At 45.1% G+C, this 25822-nt stretch overlaps 1 protein-coding gene across 1 annotated transcript in view; it reads left to right on the forward strand.

Moving 5' to 3' along the window:
• The window catches only part of SHOC1 (shortage in chiasmata 1), a 1571389-nt gene that overhangs the window by 764257 nt on the left and 781310 nt on the right, over positions 1-25822 (forward strand). Inside the window, exon 17 of the mRNA XM_085643056.1 lies at positions 8854-9044. Coding sequence (XP_085499182.1) covers positions 8854-9044 — 191 coding nt within the window. The remainder of the gene's footprint in view (positions 1-8853; positions 9045-25822) is intronic.

Below are 25822 nucleotides of genomic sequence, written 5' to 3' on the forward strand. Positions count from 1 at the left end.
GGGAGGCATTTAAACTAGTTATTAGAGGTGCGTGCATAGCCATGCAAACTGGCGTACTTAGGACACTTAGGGGGTATAATGCACTTATAGAGGCCTATATTCAGCCTTAAAACTTGAATTCTTTCCTACGAATAGAGCAACAGTACTGGCATCACTTAGGAGCAGGCTATCAAACTTCAATGAGGCAACAGTCAGTGAGACGCACTACCTTGAGAAAGAGGCAGCAGCTTGACTTTATGGGGAAGGGGATAGGTCAGGTCAGACATTAGCGGGATTTCTACACAAACCCTGGTTAAGTGACCATGTAGTAGAACATCTTAATGATGAGCAGATTGCACATGCGGATGTCGAGGCCATACAGCACACAATGACCAAATGTTACACTAAATTGTACTCCTCTTCATTGCCTCAGTCCCCCTCCGACCTGACCTCCTATTTGGACACTGTCCAGCTGCTCTGGATGGACGATGGGCACGCCGATTCCTCAACGAACCATTCATGGTGGAGGATGGTTTGCTTGGGGATAAGGAGCTAGGCCTGGACAGCCTCACGGCAGCCTGTTATAGAGAATATGCCCCTCTTGTAGTGCTCCATCTTTTAGCCATGAATCAAGATTCCCTGTTGCGCTGTGTGCTCCCACCCTTCCTGCGAGATGTGCTTAGAAACACTATCCTGAAACCTGGCAAAACCCCCAGTGCTGCGACTCATATAGACCACTTTCCATTATCAATGTGGACAATATAATATTGGCTAAACTGAGTGCCCTGACTCCTCCTGCTGCCTAATGTTTTCAACCCAGACCAGTTGGACTTTGTGCCCGACCCCTCCACGGCGCATATCTTGTTCACCTTTTTTGACCTTCTGGACACAGTACATCCTCACCTCACTGCTTCGGCGATATTGCTTTACACCACTAAGGCCTTTGACTCACAGGAGTGGCCTTACCTCATCCATCTCCTGACTCAAATTGGTAGTGGTGCCATTTTCCTGCTCCTTATTAAATTACTTTATACCAAACCTGAGGAACGTCTCCTTCTCAATGGTGTGATTACTCCCCCCTTCGAGATCTCCAGAGGGATGCGGCAGGGTCCCCATCGCCCATTCTTTTTGCTATATAGAGCTCCTTGCTGCCCAAATGCTTCAACATCACTCCCACCTGGGCCTCGTGTTTACCCTCAGAAGATTTAGGTCTGTATGTATGCAGACGATGTTACGCTTTATGTCCAAAACCCCCAGATATTCGTGAACTGGTTCGGTTTGGTGGTTAGTCTGGCATCACCATTAATTGGACCATGCCTATTATACTCCCCCTTACAGACGCCACACAACCCTTTGACTTGGAGTATCCTCTTACATGGTCGGGTGAACCAGGCAGGTATTTGGGGGTCTGGCTCTGTAGGAATTTGAATGAGCGGTAGTAGGCAAACTATGGGATGCTGATGACTTGGTTAGACAACAAAGTGATGGTGTGGAAGAAACGGCTGTTGTTGTTAATGGGGAAGATAGCTATAGCCAAAATAGGAATCCTCCCCAAGTTCCTATACCTATTCCTTAACCTGTTGCTCTTTGGCAGCTCCCTTTTGCAGCCAGCTTGGATTGCACATGATAGCACTGGTGTGGGCGAGTAGCCTGCCTTGGGTGGCATGGGAGGTGTTGACCCTTCCCTTTTGAACAAGGCGGTCTTGGCACCCCGGACATGGATATTTACTTCTACTATACCAAGTGCACTTTTCCCACTATTGGTTACACCCTGCACAGTTTTATCCCCACACAGCGCCGCAGCATGACCTTGTGGCTTGATAGCCCCTGCCGGCTGCCCTGTGCCTCCCTCCTCTGCTCCCCCAGGCCCAGATCGATATTGTACCTTGCTTGGTCTGGGCATGGGATGGGCTCCACTACAGGGCATGATTGAGCCTCAAGTATGCACCGGGGCTGCCTCTAGGTTGTCATCCCTTGATCCCTGCAACTGCGACTTCCGTACTTTGGGAATGTGTACCCTGAAGGGGAGTTCATTCCCCAGCAGCGTGTTTTGGATGAACCTGATTCCTCCTCATTGAATTTGCTCAGCTACCACCAACTACAGGCGACAGTGAGTGCTTTGCATGACACCTTCCCAGAAGCCCCTCTGTTGTTTTTAGCGTTGGAAATGATGACTATCAGTCCGTTCCTTCACAAGCTCATTACCCAGCTTTATGCTTCAATGCAGTACGGGCTGGTATGTTCTCCCACTGCACGGGAAAACTGGTCTACTGACTTGGATGTCCCTATTAGCGAGGAGCAGTGGAGCTATTGCTGTTCTCAATCTAAAGGGTGGTGCTTTTGGTCTGAGGTGTTCGATACTATTGGATTGATTACGGATAATGCAGCTGAGAGGAGCCCATTGGTGGTCTTGCACGGCTATTTGAAAGACATCCCCCCTGGGATGTGTAAACTCATGGCTACCTTCTTAATGCTGGCTAAATGTTGGGTGCCCATCCACTACAGAGGGCATCTGGCGTCTCAGGTTGCCCGCTAGCTGGGGAATGCTGCCTAATGCCAAGAGCAGTTGGACACCTACTAGGAACTAATGACCTTGCGCTCTCGCCCCAAACGATTTCTGGGCGCATTGGTGGCTTTTCTGATGGCGCAAAAAACTGCAGAACTGAGTGCAGAATGAGTCATCTTTCCATGTGACTATCTTCAACACTGCTAAACTGTGACTGCCTGGGGCTTAGGCGCGATGAACTGGATATACCCAGGTCTACCATGTGGCAATGACGTTGGGTGTTGAACCCTCCTGGCAGACAGTGTGAGTGGATGGAATCCAGGGTAGATGGCTACTGTCTTGCTATGCTAATGGGACTCTACCGGTAGTGCAATGATGTACCTTTACGATATGTACCGGGTCAGTGGCTTACTGTGTGACGTTTTTGACTCGTCTGATTTTCCCACCTGCTGTGTGGTTTGTATTCTGTACCTGTTCTATTTTTCATTGCTACAAAACTTTTAAAAACAAAATGAAATGTCTAAATCAGTAGAAAAATAAAAGCAATATTTTGTGTGAAAATCAAACAAGCATTTGCAATGCAAACAGTCTCGGCTTTGGGACCTTATATGTATTGAGCTGTGCAGCACCTTATGCGCTGCCTGCCCAGAATTGTGCTTTTGAAAGTTAAGTATATGATAAAAAGGAAACATCAGACTGACAAAAGTGCCCAGTAACTCCATTAGACAAAGCTCTTAAGGACAAGCAATACCTTAATGCTGATTAAATATAAGAGAGATAAATTGAGAGGGCTGACCAGAAAGTGACTCCCTAGATAAGCAGAGGACGGAAAGGTTTGTCCTCGAGTTTTATTTAGAGTTTAAAAAAAAAGCTTGTAACTTAAACAGGCGCACTCTGGTAATTACAGAGCCTGGCAATTTAGGGACTGGCTGCAGGCTGCAGAGGGGAAAGGCAAGCTGGCAGCTCGAGGGAGCCAGCCAGCGACTGGTAATGAGGCGCAGGAAACAGGGCTCCATTATCTTACGTTACATACAGGTGCATCAAATTCCATGCATTGAAAAATAATTAAGACGAAATGGTGTGCGGCAACGTTTCGATAGCATCACATAAAACCTATTGGAACACGCACTATACTATTTAAAGGCAGGTACTGTGTATGCTGGATGCATGTACTTGAGCATGGAGCAGGTTGTGGGCTGTTGGGTCCTCTGGAGTCTCTCTTTGGGGCAACAGCATTGTTACATCACATCTTGCACCCTCCATGGGAGCATGTGTGGTGTTCAGGCAGTGCTCACTGCAGGGTAAGCTCTACCTGTCTTCACGGGGATGTTTTAAACAGTGAAGGGATGGGGTAGATTCAGAGGAAAGAGTCTGTCTGGCTGGCAGAATGTGCATGTGTCGGGGTACAGCAGCCCTGGGTGACCCTGAGGTGAGCTGTCCCATAGGTGAAGGCGGTGCCCTTTTGAGAGGGGGGAGACTGGATATGTGCCCCCAGGAGGAGGGAAGGCGTTCCTGAGTGGGAGGTAGATGCCCCAGAGCGGAAAAGAAGGTTCCCCTGAGGTGAGGGAGAGACAGGAGATTGAATGGATAAGCAGTTAATTTTTTACGGGCATGACGGAATAATATGTTGTTGTGACCTTGTGTTCTAAAATGGGACTTTTCGTTTAGAGTTTCAGAGTTGGCAGTTGATAGAAACGGCCATCTTACAAGGACTTCCTGACACCATATTTTAAAGAATACATTTCCAAATCTAGCACAGTAACTTTCAAAAGGCAAACCCCTATCCAGCCCACCGGTGCCAGACCCCGTTAACAATTCCAGCGAACAAGCACTCCAACTAATGGAGCAGCGGAGCTACATCTGCTGAAAGATTCTTCCGTCCCCAAAAGCCAAGTTATAAAAGCTTACTTCCTTTTTAGGTCTCGGCTAGCGAAGGCTGCGCTTGCGCAGTCTCGCTCGCGAGATATAATGACTTGGAGAAGAGGGGCTTGAACCCGCCCCTCTTCTCCCCTCTTCTCCATTGGCTGGCCTCTTGAATGCTGGCCAGCCGTTGGAGAAGAGGTCCGTCACTCCGAACAGGCCCCATCCTTTTCGGATTCGGGGGCGTGTTTTTTGCAACTTTTCTAATTATCTCCTCCGGCCAATGGCAAGAGGAGAACACGCCCCCGAATCCGAAAACGCCGCTGCCTTTCTCCGAGGCATTTCTGCTTCGCCTCGGGGAAAGGCAGTGGTGTGCTCGTCCTCTCGTTTTTACGGGCCAGCAGTCCCCCCCTGGCGAGGAAAGAAATAATGTAGGCTCCAAATTGCAGTTTAATATGGATGCTGGTATTCTTTCCTGAGACCGTTGACTGACCCCCAGTCACTCGATGCGCTCTGTCTTCAGCAGCCAGCACACGCGCTGTGCCTTTAAATCCCCTAACTTCTTCTGCCCCGGCCGAGCACTCCAGCAGAACGGTGGGGGTTTCTTGACTGGTTCACCCTTTTCCTGTCGCCTGACCCCGGAATTGCACATGCCGACTCGCTGCTTCTGGGGCCAACCACACCACAGTGGCATCCTCCAGTCCACTGCAGTCTACTTCCTACCCGATACTCTGTGGCCACCTGACCGGGAATCGAGCACGCCAACTCTCTGCTCCTGGGGCCGGCCACACAACTCTGGCGTCCTCTGCTGCCGCTTGCCTCCTTTCCAATACACAGCGGCCTCGCTCAGTGAGGGGAGGGCGTGGCGTCACTCACCCTCCAACCCTGAGTGCATACCAGGGACTGCTCCTCCAAGCAGCCGCTGCCGGGCTGGGAGTGGTGTGCTTGGTTGACCCCCTCCGCTCACTATATTCCACCCCGCAGGATCTCCCTTGCAGGACCGCTGAGGACCACTCACCTTCGAAAGGCTCCCTTCCTGCAACGCTGCAGTCTCTCAACAAGGCCTCACCAGGTACTGAAAATTGTCCTGCGCTCCTTTTACTGTTTGGCTCTTGCCTCCCTTTTCTTTCTTGTGTCCTATTCTATACTTAATCATTTTACATCGCTCTCATTTCCCTTTTCTTATCTTTTGTCTCGTGTCTGCTCCATTCTCTCTCCTCTTCCTAGTAACTGCTTCTTCACCTTCAGCTCCCTCTTCCCAGTGTTGTAAACGTATGCAGGAGCCGCTCCCAGCACTTACCATCGTTCACTCGCGTTCACACGTGGAGTTTGTAGTACTTTTTCTGTGCGGAAATGCGGTAGTAGTGCTGAAGAGAAGTAGCTCCTGTGTAGTGCTCGGATCTGTGTTTCTTCGGTGCGCTTGCTGATGAATGGAATGTAAAACAACAAAAAAGACCCAGCAGAACGTGTTCGTTCTTGTTGCTGTCATTAGCTCAAGTACATATTTTTAATAGTGACATCCCAAGAATTACTCTATTTGTATTTAAAACTACAGTTCTCTAAAAAACACATACAATGGACTTGAATGCTTATCTTCCCTTTTCCTTAAAGTGGTGAAGTTTGTTTTACTATGAAATCAGAATGGGAATAAGGAATGCCTTGTAATGATGTTTGAATGAGATCGGTTTCCTCAGAATATTTTCTTTTTAGCTTATTTTTAGAACACATTCTCAGTTGGGAGGGTCCATGTGAAATGTCGCGGCCTGGGAGGTGAAGTCAGTTTCCCAGGACTTAAGCATCCAGACAAGGGGCTGGGCTGGGACTGGTGCCAAAGAACTCTTAACCCGTGGTGTTGTCTCAAGATGTTGTTGTACTGGTAGTATACAAAGGCTGTTTAATCCAGTAACAGCTTGGAGTGCATCACGTTGAAGTGGCTTCAAACTGTTAGCCCATTACTTCCCATATGGCTTTTTAATGAATCCACTTTGAAAAAAATACAAGCATAGCACAAAATGCCTATAGTTTTGAATTTCAGGCAGAAATACTAATGCAGATCACAAAGTGCACATAATGTAAATAGGTCAGTGGGCTACTGCGTGTGTGTGTGTAGGTGGCTCTGTGGGTGGCTCTATTTGTGTGTGGGTTGCTCTATGTGAGTGGCTCTGTGGGTGGCTCTGTCTGTGTGGGTGGCTTTGTGTGTGGCTCTGTGTGGGTGCAAATGCAATAGGTTTCACATTTGAGAGTGATTAAGCTATTGACATTGTAAATAACAGTGCCGTTTCTTTAAATGTTTTAAGAACATAAACAAAAATAATGTCATGAACAATGCCAATAGCTCTAACTTTAACAATGCCGAGACCATTGCATTGCAAATGCTTGTTTACCAAGATGTTTGCGGAGGTTAGCGAGTGGCTTCTTGTAGTTCCCAGGTTATGCATGGCGACAGTTTGCCCAGCGGATACTCTGTGTTTCTGTATTATTCTAGAAAGCAGACTGTGGGCGGAGGGGTGGATGGGGACAGAGGCCCGCCAGCCGAGGACAATGAGGTGGGAGGCCAGGGAAACTTCCGGGATCCGGGGTGAGACTCCGGCCATGGCCGGAGCACCTCCAGAACACTACCGGCACTGGGCGCTGGCCCACAGGTTCCGTTGGTGGGCTTGCACTGCACATCACCACACCCATGGCTTGTCCTGCTGACACGGGTGCCCGCGATCCAACCACCGCGGGGCCCTGCATGCAATGAACAGCCTTGTTTCCGGCCACTGCTTGTGATCGCAATGAGGTGCTTGCACCCGGAGCCTTCCGCCACTAAGTTTCCAGCGAGAGCATTGGGGTTGGGTCAGCTCTGCCTGGCACTAGAGGTGGTCCCTGTCCCCGGCCCTCATTGGACAGTGGAGACTGCTGCCACGCTGCTGGTGATGTAAAATCTGACCATCTGTTAACTTCCTTTGTGTACAGAAACCCTCTTTGCTGCCCAGATCCTCCTAAACCACGTGAAAAGATGGGCGCTCTAACAGACTGTATCCACCTGGAAGCCCCTGCTCACGAAGCGCTTGTTTTGGCGCTATAATTGTGCACATACAGGGAACCAGTGAGCCCCTGCTGGAGGCTGAGATACATCACATAAACGCAAGTCTGCTCCAGAGCTGCTGTCTTCTGGGAATGATGATTCTGCGGTGAGAACAACTCACCTGAAGGAGCAGAAATGGAGACACCCGCCAAGTGACCATCGTGCTCAGATCCACGGCCACAGTCCCGGTCCGAGGGCTGGGGAGGTTATTTAGTGCATGTCCGCGGTCCGGAGCCCATAGCCCCGGCCCCAGACGCTGAAGGGTTAATCCACAATCTGTCTTGTGTCTTGTGGAGAAGTTCCCGCCAGTGCGGCGGTCTCGGTAGCAGAGGATGTACTGAATAGAGAACAAAAGAGGGCACGGGTGCGATAGAGAGCAAAGTGTGTGGTTTAAAATAGAGGGAGAAGTAGGAGGAAAAAAGCAAAATAAGGAAAAAGACAACAAGGAAGAAAGTAAAAGCGGCCATTACGAGCGTGTGGACGGCACTCCCTTCGCTCAAAGAATGCCGCAGACAGCGGCACCTGGCACTCATGTTCACAACTGAGTAGCATCTGCTAGTGCCGGCAAGCGCATGAGAGAGGAACAACCAGCGCATGCGCTGCAACGAAAAAGAAGTGCTAATTCACCCACCAATCCCACACCAAACAAGCATTTAAAATGCAATGGGACTCGTATTTACGCAAGAGCTATTGCATTTTAAACGGAAGTGTGAGCGTTAAAAAGGCACAAACGGGAAGGGGTGGGGGGTGAGGTTGGCCTGAGAAGTCACGGACTGCGGAAGGGAACGGGAGGAGGCAGGGAAACGAAACAGTTTTAAAGGTAAAGGGCCCGATAGCTGTGGAAGGACAATAATGACGACATGGCCGTCAGGAGGCGGGATTAAGTTTACAAAAACCAATCAGCATGCGGCATTTACGATTGCGGCCAATCACAAAGATAGGCGGAAATTGGGCAGAGCTTCCCCCACTATTCTGTATACAGCATCTCTTGACTAGACAGCGCATGCGCTGCCTAGCCGAGACCTAAAAAAAAAGCTCTTACACTTCTATGGGAACTTTTCCCTCATGCTCAGCAACAGGTTTTACTAAGAAGCCTCATTAATACGGTTTGTAAGTGAGGGTAACAGAACCATCTCCTTTCTTATAGCCTAATTTTGAAATGATGAGACAGAATTACTGTGAGAATCTAAAAAACATAATCATGCCACTCACAAAATTGGAAACCTTTCTGTTAATCCTTTAATGCAGTTCTCGGCAAACAACTCCTAACACAACATTACTGCATCTAGAATTAGTTTGTATGTGAAAACATTAAGCATAACTCAATTTTACGCAATTCACAAATCAGTATCAATTGTTATTATTCCTTCTTAAATATCTCACCTGCTGTATGCAATATACAGTCTTTGCTTAATTCATTGCTTTTGTTTCACGCTAGGATATTTATTGAAGGCAAAAGACATGTATAAAAGTACACTGGGAACTTGCTTGGATGAAATCTGGAGGAGACTGGCTGTTCTGCAGTACATTAAGAAGAATAAGCAAGAAATCAACCCAAAAACCACTGCACTGCAAGACCATCTTCAAAATTGGTTGCAGAATAAGGCTGATCATGATGATCAGCGTAAGGTAGATATGAATGTAGAGTTCGTCTTGACCACAATAATAAATCCCAAACACATGAGTAACTTATACCTGGTAATATTTAAAAACATTTTCAGTTTTTTAAGTTACATTATATAAAAAAGCAACAGAACAGAGTGCTTGTTACCATTCGTTTTAGGTCTTGCCTTGGCAGCGCTTGCGCTGTCTCTTCGAGACATGCTGTAGACAGGATATGGACATTAAGCTCTGCCCACTTTCTGCCCATCTTTTTAATTGGCTCCTGTCACTGTTCTTTGTAAATGGTGGCTTTTCATTGGTCAAGAGGCTTAGTAGTACGTCCTTAGTACCGCTTTTTCTCTTCTTGTAACCTCTCACTAGGACACCCCCTGTTACATGTGTTGTTACTTGATATGTTTTATTTACAGCCTTGGAGCACTACTTTCTTGAATGGCTTTCTCGGACACGCATTCCTGCTTTGCTTTTCAAAAAATGTATGTAAGCACCGCAGCACGCCTCAGCTGGATTAATGGCAGCCACGCTTTTCTTTTGTTTGTTGCGATCCCCGAACGGGGCCACATGTCTTTTTTTTTAAATTCAAATTAGTGGAGGGGGGGCAGGAAATTAAGGGCCACATGCATCAACATTTAGAATAGTGATAACCTAATTGCAATTTTCAGTGAATCACAATTAGGTAATCGCTATTCCAAATGTATGAAACTTCAAGAGTTTCATTTAGCGATCTCTAGGGGGTTACAAATTGACCTACCTCATTATTATTAATGATGTAGGTCGCAATTTGCAACCCCTTAGGAAATGCTAAAATCACGAGGATGGTGGCCTGCTAGGGTCAGCATACCACCATGTCCATAATTGCTTTTCAATAAAGCAATCATTTTTTTTAAATACAGTCTTTTTTCCTTAAAGGAAAACGGGATGTGTTTAAAAGAAAAAAATGAAAAGTTTTCATTTAATGTTTTAAGAGCAGGCAGTAGTATATGGGACCACTGCCTGCTCTTAAAAATAAAATTGTCCCAAAGGGGTCATTCACGGTCACAAAACATTCATACATACCACTGCGATTCCGTATTTGGAAGGGATGCCCTAAATATGCCCCTTCCAAATACCGAATCGCAAACCCATTTTGTGATTCGGTAAGAGGTTACTGAATCTCAAAATAGGATTTGCCACATGGGAAAAGCCTTTTTTGCATTCACAAACAGGCCGATTCTGCGAATTGGCCTGTTTGTGAATGCAAAATAGGTTCATACATGTGGCCCATAGGGATTTGCCAAGAGGTTTTTCTTTTTTAACTTTTAATTTAAAATACACCTCACAGTTAATCTCCCTGTGTCTCTCCCAACCCCGCCACCCCTATCACAACACTCATGCCAGGCCCCTCCCTAACCCAGAGTGAACGCCTCTAGGAGCTATTCTACACAGCGTGATGAGCCTACACTTTGAATATGGTGCCCCACCCGCTTTATCTTCTGCAAGTGAGTGTGGTACGCTGCGCCTGGAATACCGGCCGAAATTACGCTGCTCGCTTCGTGGCACTCCATGATCGCAGCAAGTTTCGCTCAGGTATCTGCAAACTACACAGAAGCCAAACGTAATGCTTCTGCACTGAGCCCAGTTAATCTACAAACTGCTCCCAAGCTTCAGGAGGCAACAGTGCTTAGAGCGTCTTCCTATCTGATGACCACATCCCACTAAAGCCCTAAAGTTACATCTGGCTTCTGCTCACCGCTTGCCAAGCTGCTGTATAGGGCCCAAGAGGGCCAGGCCCAAGCGAAACAGAGCTGGGGCAAGGGGCACCCCAGCCCCTGCAACAACGCCACTTCAAAATCACAGTAAACAACAGACTCGGTTTATGCATTTCATGAATCATATTACTTGCAGTAATGAAAAACATTTAGCACACGACTAAAAGTGCACACGTTTTTATAGGCGAAATAGACTAAGTGACATTTAACTGCATCCTGGTGAGTCACTTATTAGTGTATTCATTTTCTTAAAAATAACTGGAATTTGCCATATTTTACTGTAACAACTTATGTGCGGCTGCCCAGCCCTCTTTCATAAATCACAGCATCCGCAGCACTCGTGATAGATACTTTTGGGAATCACTGAAACCTTTGTCCCAGAGCGATCTCTTTATTTACCATTGACACTGCTAACCCACTTTTGCAGCACAAATATGCTATGTTATAGCTGCGTGTTTATCAGTCGGCCTTTCCTTTAATCGCACCTATGCGCACTGGACGTCTAGAAAGTAAGACAGGATGTCAATCGACATATCCAGCAATCACTATGGTATACTCCATAGTGTGCCGAATAGGGTTATGATAGGGAGGCTAAAGGGTTGCTGTGGTGATAGGAGTGCCAGTGAGAGCAAGGCAATATTCAGAAAAGTAAACAATATTATTGGTATCATTAATGTACAGAACCATACTTTACAATATAAGCAAATACTTAACTCCTTCATATTGTAGAGACTTTCATACCGCCGGTTTAATAAAAGTGGTGGCCCAATCAATGTTCCTCAGAGGCTCATATTCGGGAAGTGTGGAGTGTCACACCTCTCAGATTTGGAATCTTTGGTGTTAGTACCACCCCTCACCCCACAAAGGGAATAGAAAGATAACTGACCAGTACATTCAAGGTGGCTACAGACTTGACGTTGTTTCCTCTTGCAGTACCCACAGAAAACTCAGTATCAACATTTAGAGGAATGGTACCAGCATGATTGAAGTTAAGAAGGTGAATGTGCTGGCCTTTGAAAAGGTCTTCTGCAGCCTTACAACGGAGCACACTCCATATTGTTTACCACTTGCCATTAATGATTGCTAGTTAAAAGAACCATTACAGTGCCCTGCACCACTGTACCCCCTCTCACCTGAGCATCAGCTTCCAACTCAGCAGCCGCCCTGTCGCCTGTCTGTCATCCCAGGACCACCCCTTCCTTTAACATACCACGGTCCTCTGCTTTCCACCACATCGCCCCCACCAACCAATCTCTTCCAAAGTCAAGGCTTTGTACCACCCAAGTCAAATGTGACAGCACATACCTTAAAATTGGCTTAATGTCATGGGGCAGGCCTTAACATTTGTGACCTCAAATTTGAATCAAAATGTCTCTTATTTTAACGTGGAGTTGGAACTCCCATTTTTGCTCCCAGCGCAGTGGCACCATTGCAGGTGTATTACATTAAAAAAAACACACAACAGAGTTCTTTATTTTATTAAAGTGGGGAGGTAAAAAACATTGGCATTTGTAATGCCAGTAGCTCCGACGCCAACAAATGCAAGACTCATTGCATTTTCAATGCTTGTTTTTACTGGTAGTGTGCAGCAGGGCAAGACATACAAAACCATCTATACTGTACATTCCTAAAATGACATATGCATTAGGAGGGGTAAAATTAGCGGCCGGCTGATATCGCTGGGCGGTTGCTCTCTAAGCTCTTTGGTGAACTATGCCACAGAATGTAAGGGGGAGAAGATGTAGCCTTACAGCTAGAGCGGTCGACCTGGGAACTGCGTTCGAGTCTCGGCAACGACGCTCAACATGCTGTGATTCTGGGCAAATCTTTTAATCCCCCCATGCCTAATAAAAATGAATGTGTCCATCTGTAATGAAACTGGTGCTCATGTAAAGCGCTCTGATACCTGATTTTCTCGGGTCTAGTTTGCGCTATATAAAACTCTAAAAAATAAAAAAAAAGTGGTTGTTGCAAGAAAAAGGGTCCTTTCCTTACCCAAAAGTGCAGGGAAGATTTTGCAGCGGAATTACGAGGTCCTGCGTCCCTTATTTTGCTCATGCTAAGCCCACAATCTCTAATTGGAATACTTGCGGAGTCGGACGGCAACAGCCAGTGTTGTGGAGCAGGTCTGTGGGTGGAGGCTACATCGTGGCACAACTGGTGAGTCTCGGCAAGAATCTGTTTCCAGGGTACTCCAGGCAGCGTTGACGCGTGCTGGGGAAGCTGGGCTTCATTACCTTTGTCTCAACCGGTCTTGGGAGCGTCTTTCAGGAGCAGAAAAGGGAGAAATGACAGCAGGACACATATGAATTTGGGAAGAGGAAAGGGCCATGGAAGAAGAAACCCACAAGATTTCTCCAACTCTCCCGTTACAGGAATAAAAGCATCAGGTAAACAGGCACACATACAGGGGCAGGGGATTTGGTTTCGGTAGAAAGCATTGCAGATGCCCAAATAAATAGATATGTGCTAAGAAACGAACATATTTGGATGGAAAATGCGTTGGGTGCTTTGGCTCGAGCAAAACCAACCTCAGCCCCTTTTTCCATAAAGGAAAAAATGAAAGCCAACAAGAGCCTAATCTAATAAAAAGGGAACTCTGCCTCTCAGGTCTCCCTTAATTGGCCCTGTAACGACACCGGAGAACAGGCTAATCCAAAACGAGGTTTGGGGGATAGTTGGTAAATTAATAGAGCGCATCAAGATTACCCCCTCTTTGCATTATTTTTTCAAGGTTCAATCGAAAGGAGAAGAGGGAGACACTTCCTTTCCCCCTCAGGACAACCAATATGCAGGTTCCGGCTCAGCCCAACAGATCTACGGTGTTGACATTGGGGAGACAGGGGTGAGTAAGGTGGTACTTGGGACTAGTAACAGATTTCCGCTACTAGCAAGTAATGATGTTCAGGATCAGGAACAATCACACAACTCCCAACCACATAATCTAAGCCCTCAGCTGTTATGCCAAGAAAGTCTGCTAGGTGTAGGGAAGATGCTTACCATTGTGATGGATTAAGTCAGAGAGAAGTTTGCGATATCTGACAAAAATCAAGGAAAAATTCAAGGGATGTGTGATGCCCTAGAGTCCAAAATGAATTCCTTAATGGAAAGAATGTGTGTGATGGAAATTTCCTTAGAGGAACTCAATAGAGATGTCGAACTCAATCAAAGAGATCCAGATATTAAAAATGGGTGACAAAGATCTCCGTGATAAAATTTAGAAAACTAGAAAATAACGTGAGAAGGAACAACAGTACTGAACGTTCCAGAAGGGTTAGAGGGAGAAAACATCAAAGCCTTCATGATCAATCTACTGAAGGATTTTACTCCTTGCATTGACCCTATGGCACTGCAAGAAGACATACAGCGGATCCATCAAGATCCTTTTTTAAAAGGGGCAGTAAGGAAAAAACCCAAGGAAAACTTTGATTAATTTGAAGTCATACTTTCTCAAGGAGCCACTGTCCAGATGCGTTTTCCTGCCACTTTGAAAGTCTTGTGGAACAGCAAAATGCATAATATAAGGGGCCCAAAGGAAAGTAGGAATTCTAGTGGAACAAATCAAAGTGCACCAGAAATAAAATTGACATCACCGAGGAAAAAAGAGAGCTCAAATGGGTATCTTTTTCAAGATATACCCAATGGTTTCAGGGAGGGTGCCCAGGGGTGGGGTTGGAGAGTCACTGTCACGACAGGACCTCTGTCTTTTCCTAAAGAACTGGGTGAGGTAGCATGTGGGAAAAAATAGAAAAACATTTTAAGGGTTTATTGATAAAGAGAAAATACGTAGATGTGACTGAAGCTCATTTAGGTATAACCTAGTTCCCTCTTCTTAAGTTAACATACCAGAGCCGTCAACTTCTATACCTTTTCAAGGACTTAACGTGGAATTTAATAAAGTGGTGCATGTGTTGGACCAACACTCTGATCACTCTGCAGTCATTGTAGAGCTCCTGTTAGACAAAAAACCTGCTCTCCCCAGATGGTCAGTGAATCAACTCTTTTTAGACTCTCAAGTAATTTATTACCTGAGGCAAGATATTAAAAGAAGTTCTTTAGATGAATAGAGACTCAGCCACTTGGCACTTCACCTGGGACTCATACAAGTCCTTAATTAGAGGAAGGATAGTTAGTAATGCTGCAAATAAGTATAAGGAAACAAAACGTAAGATAAAGGACTTTGAATCCATTGAATTCATAGTACAGTGTCTGCAGAGAGAGGTAGGCAACTCGCATAACACCCAAGATCAGGTATCTATAAAGGAAAGAATATAGAGTGCAACAATTGATCTTGCAAACTATCTAGAGGAAATAATATGGAGCAAGCTGAAAGTTAGTAAATTGGCCCATTATGAGTACGGAGAGGGATGTGGAAAGTTACTGACATGGAAAACAAAGGTGGAACAGACTAGAAACATAATTAAAGCAATCCAATTTGATGATACAGGTGAAATATGTATAGAGAATCTGGAGGTACAACAGGCTTTTGCACACTTCTTTCAAAAGCTTTATACAGAGGATCTTGCGGCGACTGAAGAACAGATCATGAACTACTTTTGTGGACTGGTTATCCCAACCATGCACATAGATTTAAAAGAGAAGCTGAACTTGAAAGTTAGGGCTGAGGAGGTTATAGCTGCAATTAGGAAACTCAAGAAAGGAAAATCTGCTGGCACGTATGGCCTACCGAATGAGCTATACCTGGCCCTGAAAAATGATCTTGCCCCCCCCCCCCCATTCATTGAGCTATTGATTGGTGCTTTCTCTGAAAGGCTGGCTCTGCTTCGCTCTGGGGATAGAGGCACTATCAGCTTAATTCTTAATCTGAATAAAGATCATAAGAATTGTGAATTATGTAGGCTGATTTCTTTACTGAATAGTGATTATAAAATAGGCACACAGGTGGTAACTAAGAAACTGGAGAAGGTGATTGGGATACTAGTCCATAAACACCAAAAGGGTTTTTTAGGGTACGGCAACTCCACGAGCTAACATATGATCTGATTGGTGCAATAGATATGGTCACTAAAGAACAACTTGCTTTTGATGCCGCCAAAGCTGTTGATAGGGCGAGCTGGCCCTTTCTACAATGGGCGATTCAACAGTATGATTTGGGTGAGGAATTTTATAGAGCAGTTAGGTTATTATATAAAAACCCAACAGCTAGGATACTAATGAACAGAAATCTCACCTAACAGATAAACATAGAGAGAGGGACACGCCAGGGGTACCCGCTGTTTATTCACTTTTTAATCTACATATTGAACCTCTGGCAAACCAAATTAGGGCAAATCCGAATAAATCCCCTTTGAGTATAAGGGTTGGGAGAAAAAAGTGGCTTTGTATGCCGATAATTTAATGGTGTACACGAGTGACCTGGCAAGGTCCCTCCCAGTGAATATCAATACCTTGGAAGACTTTAGGAACATCACAGGCTACTTGGTTAATCAGCAAAAAACATAGATTATTGAATGGAATACTTGCTGGAATAGCCCCCTAGTAAAGCAAGAAATACGGTACTTAGGAATCCAGGTGGTGGAACATCTAAATAAACTGGCCCAAGTAAATTTCAACAGAACAATGTTGGGAACTAGGAGGTTATTAGGAACATGGGTATGTCTCCCAATCTCGTATAATGGAAAGGTTTAACATCTTGAAAATGTCTATACTTTCAAAATTTACTTTTATCTTTAATGCAACATCCTTAGCCTTCAAGCCAATGTGTTTCAAGAAATTATAGGGGGAGATAAGCAGTTTCCAGGGGTGTGGAATTTGACAAATAATCTAGTTGTCCAAGGGACAAAATGCCACTGAGATCTACGGGCCCGATTCACAGAACAAATTTAAGACAAAATCCTAAACTTAGTACCATTTTGGTATTCACAGAATGCACTTACTACTTCTGGTATTCACAGAATGAACTTACTACTTTTGCGATTCACAGAATAAACTTACTACTTTTGCTATTCACAGAATGAATTTACGACTACTAACTTTACGTCCGCACTCGTGCCGGAAATTCCGGCCTGGAGGCGGGGCTTCCGGGCCGGAGGCGGAGCTTCCGGCCCGGAGGTGGGGATTCCGGCCAGTGGCGGAGATTTAGCCATGGCCAAAATCTCCACCTCTGGGCCGGAAGCTCCGCCTCCAGCACGGAAGCCCCGCCTCCGAGCCGGAAGCTCCGCCTCCGGGCCGGAATTTCCACCCCGAGTGCGGACGTAAAGTTAGTTGTCGTAAATCCATTCTGTGAATAGCAAAAGTAGTAAATTTATTCTGTGAATCGCAAAAGTAGTAAGTTCATTCTGTGAATACCAGAAGTAGTAAGTGCATTCTGTGAATACCAAAATGGTACTAAGTTTAGGATTTTGTCTTAAGTTTGTTCTATGAATCGGGCCCCACATGTCCTGTAAAATCCACTTGTCCCACCTACCCCCGTTCCACATCAAACCTAAGGGCTCCGGCTGACAGAGAAACATTCATATATTTTTGCTTTATTAAAATCAGTAAACCATTGAATGCTGTGCAATAATAATGCTAAAGGAAAACTTGTCAAGCGATATTATCTTTCCCTGCACCCCTGCGCCCCCTCCCCTTAACCCTGACGACAATTCTTTTATTTCTATTCCCCTTTTTTTCCATTTTTTTTGGCTGTGTATTTATTCCCACAAAATACGTACATTTCAAACCATACGTAATGTACTAATTTACCGTCACCCTTGGCTGTGTATTTATTCCCACAAAATACGTACATTTCAAACCATACGTAATGTACTAATTTACCGTCACCCTTGTAAAAACGTATGGGTGGGATATAAAAGGTGTCAGCCAGCGTGCCTCCTGCCATTTCCCCCTCACTTTTGCAGCTGGCCAGACGTGAGCCCTACGTTCCTTGCGAATCGGTAAGTTGTATCGAAAAAGAGACAGCAAAGTTGGGAGCTTCCTTTAATAATAAGAATCGTTTTTTCGCCAAATGTACCCTCTTTGCAACATTAATCAATTGTGTAATGTATATTTGTGGGTGTGTTTACGCAGTTATGGGCTGAAAGTTAATAGCTCACTATTCTATATTAGGACTTTAAGTTATAAATTGCAAGTCACCAACGGATGTCTCTTTTGAAAGCATTAATCTGCAGATCTGTTCCCATCCTATGCACTCTGTAATCGACTTTGTACATGTTCTTTGCAGCAGGCATATTAACCCTCTGCACTAACTTCACCGAGGTCACAACCTCAACTATACAAAACACGGATCTCTTTCCAGGATGGTAAAATCATCACACAAGTTTCCTACACATTTCTGTGAGGCCTGGTAATTGCCGGCGGAAAGAAACGCTGCAGCAGGTGCTTCGAAAGCTTTTAGTGCTGGCTGCGCCGTGTGCGACAATGTTTTTTTGCCCATAAGTCAAAGGAGTAAAGTGTAGGAGTCACATGTCATCCATACTGGTAGGCAGTAGTTTAAGAGTGCTTGGTGTGGAGAAGCACAAACGCAGAGTCGAAAAAGAAACAACAAAGTTGGGAGCTTCCTTTAATAATAAGAATCGTTTTTTCACCAAATGTACCCTCTTTGCAACATTAATCAATTTTGTAATGTATATTTGTCGGTGTGTTTACGCAGTTCTGGGCTGAAAGTTAATAGCTCACTATTCTATATTAGGACTTTAAGTTATAAATTGCAAGTCACCAACGGATGTCTCTTTTGAAAGCATTAATCTGCAGATCTGTTTCCATCCTATGCACTCTGTAATCGACTTCGTACATGTTCTTTGTAGCAGGCATATTAACCCTCTGCACTAACTTCACCGAGGTCACAACCTCAACTATACAAAACACGGATCTCTTTCCAGGATGGTAATTCATCACACAAGTTTCCTACACATTTCTGTGAGGCCTGGTAATTGCCGGAGGAAAGAAACGCTGCAGCAGGTGCTTCGAAAGCTTTTAGTGCTGGCTGCGCCGTGTGCGACAATGTTTTTTTGCCCATAAGCCAAAGGAGTGAAAGTGTAGGAGTCACATGTCACCCATACTGGTAGGCAGTAGTTTAAGAGTGCTTGGTGTGGAGAAGCACAAACGCAGAGTCGAAAAAGAAACAGCAAAGTTGGGAGCTTCCTTTAATAATAAGAATCGTTTTTTCGCCAAATGTACCCTCTTTGCAACATTAATCAATTTTGTAATGTATATTTGTCGGTGTGTTTATGCAGTTCTGGGCTGAAAGTTAATAGTTCACTATTCTATATTAGGACTTTAAGTTATAAATTGCAAGTCACCAACGGATGTCTCTTTTGAAAGCATTAATCTGCAGATCTGTTTCCATCTGCGGTATGAAGGCTCCGGACCCGCGATGTTAAACCCGCGTTGCGATGGCAGCGCATGAATCTGAATTCGTTGTAATGGGTGTTTCCCCCATGAAGCGGTGGTAGCGCAGCGCGCCTGCTTGCGATACGCTTTTTTGACGTCCTCATCTGAGGCGCCGAGGCGGGCCAGGCCTAGGCTTTTGTACTAATTAATCTATCCACGCACGGTTGCTAAAAATATAAATAAAAGAAAATCGCAGCACCTCCGTCACAATATCACACAATTCAAGCGGGCAAGACTGCTTATTTTACCTGAATGCTTATTGCAAGCCTCGTGGCGGCCACGGACTACTGCTTGCAGAGGCTGAGTGACTTTTCACTCCCCCAGCCAATCACTGGCTAGAGTCCAGTCATGGGCTGCTAGCCAATCAGATGCCGCCAAAGGCTCTCTGCAAGCTTCGGATTGGCTGTGAGCCCCAGAGTGCCCACAGCCTGTTGTTTTAACGTGATTAAAACGTGATTAATGTCTACATGTCCGTCGGACATAAATAGACAATAAATCTTCTTGCCCGTCATTATAAACAATATGGTTCGGGCGTCGGGCGATTTGATTCCTCCACCCCTGAGTTTCATATGGTCATCTAAGGAGGTAAGAATCACTTGGAGGAAATGACGTAGGAAAAAAGATAATGGGGGATTGCAAGTCCAGATATCCTTTTATATTGTCAAGCTTTACAGCCGAAGAACATAAGACCCCTATTCATAAATAATTCCTCCTTTACCCCACTCCTTAAAGCTTTGACGAAGAACTTGCCTCAAGGTGGTGACCATCTCCTTTTTAAATTTGGGCACCCGAAGTACTTCAAGAAGGTTAGGTTGGGGATACTGGAGGCAGCATGCAAGCTATGGTACCGAGTTAGGTGGACAGTAGGAATACCATACTACAGTGATTTTGATTCAATATGGAACTCTCTGGGAACAACTGACTGTCTACAGGGCAAAGTGGCAAACCCTCTGATTGGAGTGGGTGTGAGCAAGTGGGGCCAAATCATTAAGGATAATTCTTTGGTCTATTGGGAGTCCTTGTTGAAAATCACTGAGGGAAAAGTGTCCAAATGTAAGTACTATCAGTTGGCAAGTTGGGCACGTGTGCTAGGTAGAGTTGGGAAAGGAAACAAGAAATGGGAGGAAAAGCTACAAGGAAGACTGTTTCAGAGAAGGGAAATTTATAAATGATACTGGATGCTAATCCAAACTTGGGAGGAAGATTTCACTCTACCATCTGAGACCAGGACGAGGGACCTGCTGTCGCTGGATTTAACAACTATATGGCAAGTATTGATGTCTACGCTTTGACTGTCTATCAAATCCGCCCATATCAGGAAAAAATATCTATTTAAAGGGCACATTGGACTCTGAAAAGGCTGTCAATCCTAGGAAGTTGGGAGGTGACGAAATACTGCAAGTGTGAGATGGAAAACGCAGACGATGTCCATATGTTCTGGCAGTGCCCTTACATCCAGGTCTTCTGGAAGGAAGTGGTTAAGCTGCTCTCCAAGATAATGGGACAATAAGTAAAGATAAGCTTGGCACTGGTGGTCTTTGGGGTCACAGATGGCCTCGGGTCACTTTTAAAGTTGCACAAGAAACAAACATCCTTACTCTGTATTAATATTGATGGCACGAAGGGAAATCTGTCTGAAATGGGTGGTTGCTAACCCCCCGGATATTGGTGACTGGGTAACATCTACTCAGCGGGTGAACAGGTTAGATCGCAGCTGCCACACACCTAAGAGTCTAGAGTTCTGGGAGGCATGGGAGCATTGGTATACTGAGCAAAATTGAACCTTTTCTGGTTCTCGAAAAGAAAATGTCCAATGATTAGGCTCCTAAGTAACAACCTTTAGAGGGGTGCCACCAATTGGGGCGAGAAAGATTTCTCTTGTAAATAAGGTTTGTTTTTCTAACTAGAGAATTCTGAGCCTGTCAGAGGAGATCTCTTTTGGCTTCTATTGCTTCTCTGTTTCCGAAATGAGAAGTGGGTAACTTTTGTCAATATCTCTGCAGATGATCTCTTTTGTGTCTTCGAGCTGAATTAATGAGGACAAAAACAAAAACAACAAAAAAGATAACATGCATTATATACAAAAAAGGGATAAAATACATCAGAATGACTAAACAATATTAAAGGGATCTCAAAAGGCAAGACAAAGCCCAGAGGCCAAATTGTTCCCATACTCACAAACGCACTGAAATCAGGTACACCCTCCTCGAACCACTCCTACATTCCACATCCTCCACCCCGAGAGCTTCAGCAAAAACATCATTAGGGTGATGGCTGTAGAAGATTATCATGGAGGAATCACATTAGGGTATATCTGGTATTTGAGAACTTTGTAGTTGATATACTCGCTATCCTTTTCAGAAAGAATGCCCTACTGCTTTGAGAATGTGAAGGGAGCTTCAGCAATCCACAATCTTGTCATGAAATGGCACCCAATATTAAAAGCAACAAATTAAAAAGGACCATGAAACATAGCCTGCCATTTCAAGATTCCAACCATTATTAATTGAGCATGGCCTGCAATAACTATATTGCATATAGCACTTCACCAAATTAAATATCTGCTGCCAAAACAAGCCTAAGCAAATGTACAAAAAAATTAAGACTGAACACTATCTAGCAGGTTGCAGAGACATGAAGGGGCCTAGTCACAAAGTGAATTATGTAGTACGTAAAATACTACCGACGTACTACAAAATGCTACTTACAAACCTACATGCAGAGACCTCTGCCTGTACCTCTCCTATCTTTTCTGTGTGGAGATCTCTGCGTAAATGTGGGAGGGACAAAGGGATGTGACTGTACAATGGAGAATACTTTCTCCTAAATTGGAGTCGTTGACCGAAATTTAAAGGGGGGTTGATGAGGGAACATGTTATTACAAACACACATCCACAAAAGAGTAACATCATTTATATTCACAGAAACAGCCTTGGTGTAGGTCAAGCACAGACATTGCCACTCACAGATGCTGCAACACACTCCCATAGAAAATAGCAGAGGCATGGAAATGAAATAACACCCCATAGGAACTAATGTTATAATATTGGGATTATTTTAACTTAAATTTGTGTGTGTGTGTGTGTTATATCTGTTCATCGTACTATATTGAACATGCTGAATGTCACTTGTATGCCAGAATAATGTTAGCAAAATTTCGAATGAGAGACATAGGGCCTCATGTAGGTGGGCTTGCATTTACCACTTCATAAATACCGAATCATACCGATTCGGTATTTATGAAGTGGTAAATGCTATGTAGGTAATGAGTCGGTAAATATTACCGATTCGGTAAAATTCGGTAATTACCGAATCGGTATTTACCGATTCGGTAATGAGGCATACCTTCCCATTGATGGGAAGGTATGCCTCATTACCGAATCGGTAAATACCGATTCGGTAATGGGGGGAACACATGCAAGGGTGGCAGGGTGTCACATTGACACCCTGTTGCACCCCTGAATCGGCCATGTGTGCACATGTGGCACACATACATGCCCTAAGGGCATGTATGTCTGCCACATTGCACACTTCTAAGTGCTTTAAAATGCTTAAACACATCCATTCATTATTTACCACCAACTATTAGTTGGTGGTAAATACCGACTCCAAACAACACCCACACACTCCCCCTACATCTCATTTCTGTATTCGGAATTTACCGAATCGGTAAAATTACCGATTCGGTAATTTTACCGATTCGGTAAATTACCGAATACAGAAATGAGCCCCCTACATCTCAAAAGCCAAAATACCGGTCGGTAACGGTATAATTACCGAAAATCGGCCGTTACCGACCGGTATTTGGCTACCTATATGAGGCCCATAGTGAGGCATAATCACAAAGATAAATTCAGTCATAAATGTAAGTTTATGTCCAAAGTTACCTTTATGATACCCGGCAGCAATTCATAAAGGGATATCTGAAAGCCCTATATGGGTTTACGAGTTCTAATTTCTCTTCTATGAGTGCGGATTTCTCAGTAATTTATGTTATGTTATAGGTATTTCTAAAGCGCAACAATTACCCGGAGGTGTCTAGGTGCTAAATCTTGATACAGAGTTCATAAGCCAACTAATAGTTAAAAACAAAGTCTCCATTGGCTTCCCGAAAGACAAAAGATAAGGCAAAGATTTAATATACACAGGGGAGTATTCCAGAGTCTGGAAGCCCACACCACAAAGCTTCTACCGCCCCATGTTGAGCGCTTAAAAGTAGGGACCACGAGATTTCTAGCAGTTCTGGAGCGAAGACTCCTGTTGGAATGGTACCACTTAAAACTATCTCTGAGAGATTTAAGGCTCATGTTGTGCAATGCTTTATAGGTGAGGCATAAGGTTTAAAGCATGTCCTTTGTTCGATCGGTAACCCTTGCAGCTTCTGCAAGGCAGATTTTGCTGGCTTAAATTCGGGAATTTTCAGCAGTGGCCTTGCTGCTGCATTTTGGAGGGATTGAAGTTTCTTTACAAACTGCTATCTGAAAGAGACACGTTAGTGATAGATTCCTTACCTTAGAACAGAGGTCTTCAATCTGTGGGGTGCGACCCCCAGGGGGGCAGAGGAGGCATGCAAAGGGCGTCGCGCACTTCATTTTCTAAAAGAAAACGGCCCAGACAGTTAGTTAAAATACTTTCCTGTGCTGGGAAATCGAGGCTAGGCAGACCGCTAAACATGCATTTCTACCAGTGTGTTGCTGGACTAAAAAAATGCAAATGTGCACAATGAGTTAATCTGCAAATATAAAGAATTTGCAGATTAACTTGTTGTGCACATTTGCATTTCTTTCAGGCCAGCAGCACACTGGCAGAAAGGTGTGTTTAACTGTCTGCGGGGCTTGATTTCTCAGGACAGGAGAGTGCTGTTGCAGTTAATTGATCAAATCACTTGAAGCTTTTTGAGTGGTAGAGCTGTGAAGTGCTTGCGTTTAATTGTCTTTGTATTCACATAGTGCTTACTATACCTGAGAATGTGTTGAAGGGACAGTTATGTAAAAAAATTGCATTACATAGGGTCTGGAAATTACTCAAATCTATGGGCGTTATTTACAATGAAATGGTGTAAGGCAGCTCTGCAAGTATTTTTGCTGCGTTGCCCTATGCCAATTCAAATGAGCAGGAATGGACTGTGTGTTTAAGTTACGGTGCACTCCTGTCCTTTCTGCTGGCGCACAATTTGGTGCCTAGTGCCAACGCAGACACCTTTGCACCATGGTAGAAGGTCGTCTGCATTGTTGGTAGGATTGTTTTTGTGCAAGAAGGAACCCCTTCCTGTGCAAAAACAACCAATGGAGGCTTTTTCCTCTTTCTATGTGTGCTACACATAGAAAGAGGAACCAATTGAGGCGAAATAAATATATTTATCCTCTTTACGCATCCCCTAGGAAAACACATCGCAATGCCCATGGAACACCCCCACCCCACGATGCAGTATAAGGCAACGCATCGACTTGCGCTGCGTTGCCTTACACCATATCTAGGAGGCCATGAAAAGCCATGCAAAGTGACTTTGCGTGGGCTCTTAAATATGGGCCTGCGCAACCAGAGCGTCATAAAAAATGACGCACCGGCAGGGCAAGGGGCTTATAAATAAGCCCCTATATTTCTGAAGCACCCCATATATTTTGGAAGCACCATTTTATGTTATGTTATGTTATAATTTGATAAAGCGCAACAGCTGCCCCAGCAAAGAGGCGTCCCGGCGCTAAAGAACCACGGAAACTCAGCGGAGGGCAGAAGAGAAAGCAACTAGGAGGCCTAAAGGGAGGGGAATAGGTGAGTTTTGACGGCTTTCCGGAAGGCAGACAGATTTTCCAGTGAGCGAATGTTCGCTGGCAGGGTGTTCCAAAGTTTGGCTCCCAGCACTCTGAAAGAACGTCTACCAGTGTGGGCTAGCTTTGTGCGGGGGACCATCAGCAGATGTTGGCCTAGAGAGCGCAGGTTGCGCTGAGGCTCATGAGGTGTGAGGAGTGATCGGAGAAGATCTGGGCGTCCAGTTTTAAGGATTTTAAAGATCATGATAAGGGTTTTAAACTGGATACGAGATTCGATGGGGAGCCAGTGCAGCTTTCGGATTGTGGCCTTGGCAGAACATCTGCGTGGAAGACCGACCAGAGTTCTTGCCGCGGTGTTCTGTACACGTTGCAGTCGTGCTATCTCCGCTTTGTTGGCGCCCAGAAGTAAGACATTGGCGTAGTCCAAGCGGGAGAGAATGGTGGCTTGGACAATCACTTGGCAAACCTTGGGGTCGAAGAAGCCGAGTATGGGATTGAGGCTCCTCAACAGGCCCACTCAGGTGGCCGCTACTTTTTTTGTGTGGCTCTGAAAGGTTTTTGACCAAGGATTTGGGGGGTGGAATGGTGCCCAACGACGAAGGCCACCAGTGTTGATTCCAGTGGCTAGTGTTCTTTCCAAGGAGCAGCACCTCCGTCTTGCCTGCATTGAGCTGCAGCAGTTGTCTGTCATCCACTGGGCCTCCGCAGCCAGACCATCTCTGAACCTTGCGGCTGAGGTGGATGGACCTTCGGTGAGAGTGATGGCCAACTGTGTGTCATCGGCGTATGACACCAGCGTGAGGTCCCATTCTCTGGCCACTGCCGCAAGTGGTTGCACATATATGTTGAAAAGGGATGGGCTGAGTGCAGAGCCCTGAGGGACTCCCTGTCCGATGGGGTGGGGCTGGGAGAGGTA

Source organism: Triturus cristatus, chromosome 2_2 (genome assembly GCF_964204655.1).
Source record: "Triturus cristatus chromosome 2_2, aTriCri1.1, whole genome shotgun sequence".
NCBI classification, from domain to species: domain Eukaryota; kingdom Metazoa; phylum Chordata; class Amphibia; order Caudata; family Salamandridae; genus Triturus; species Triturus cristatus.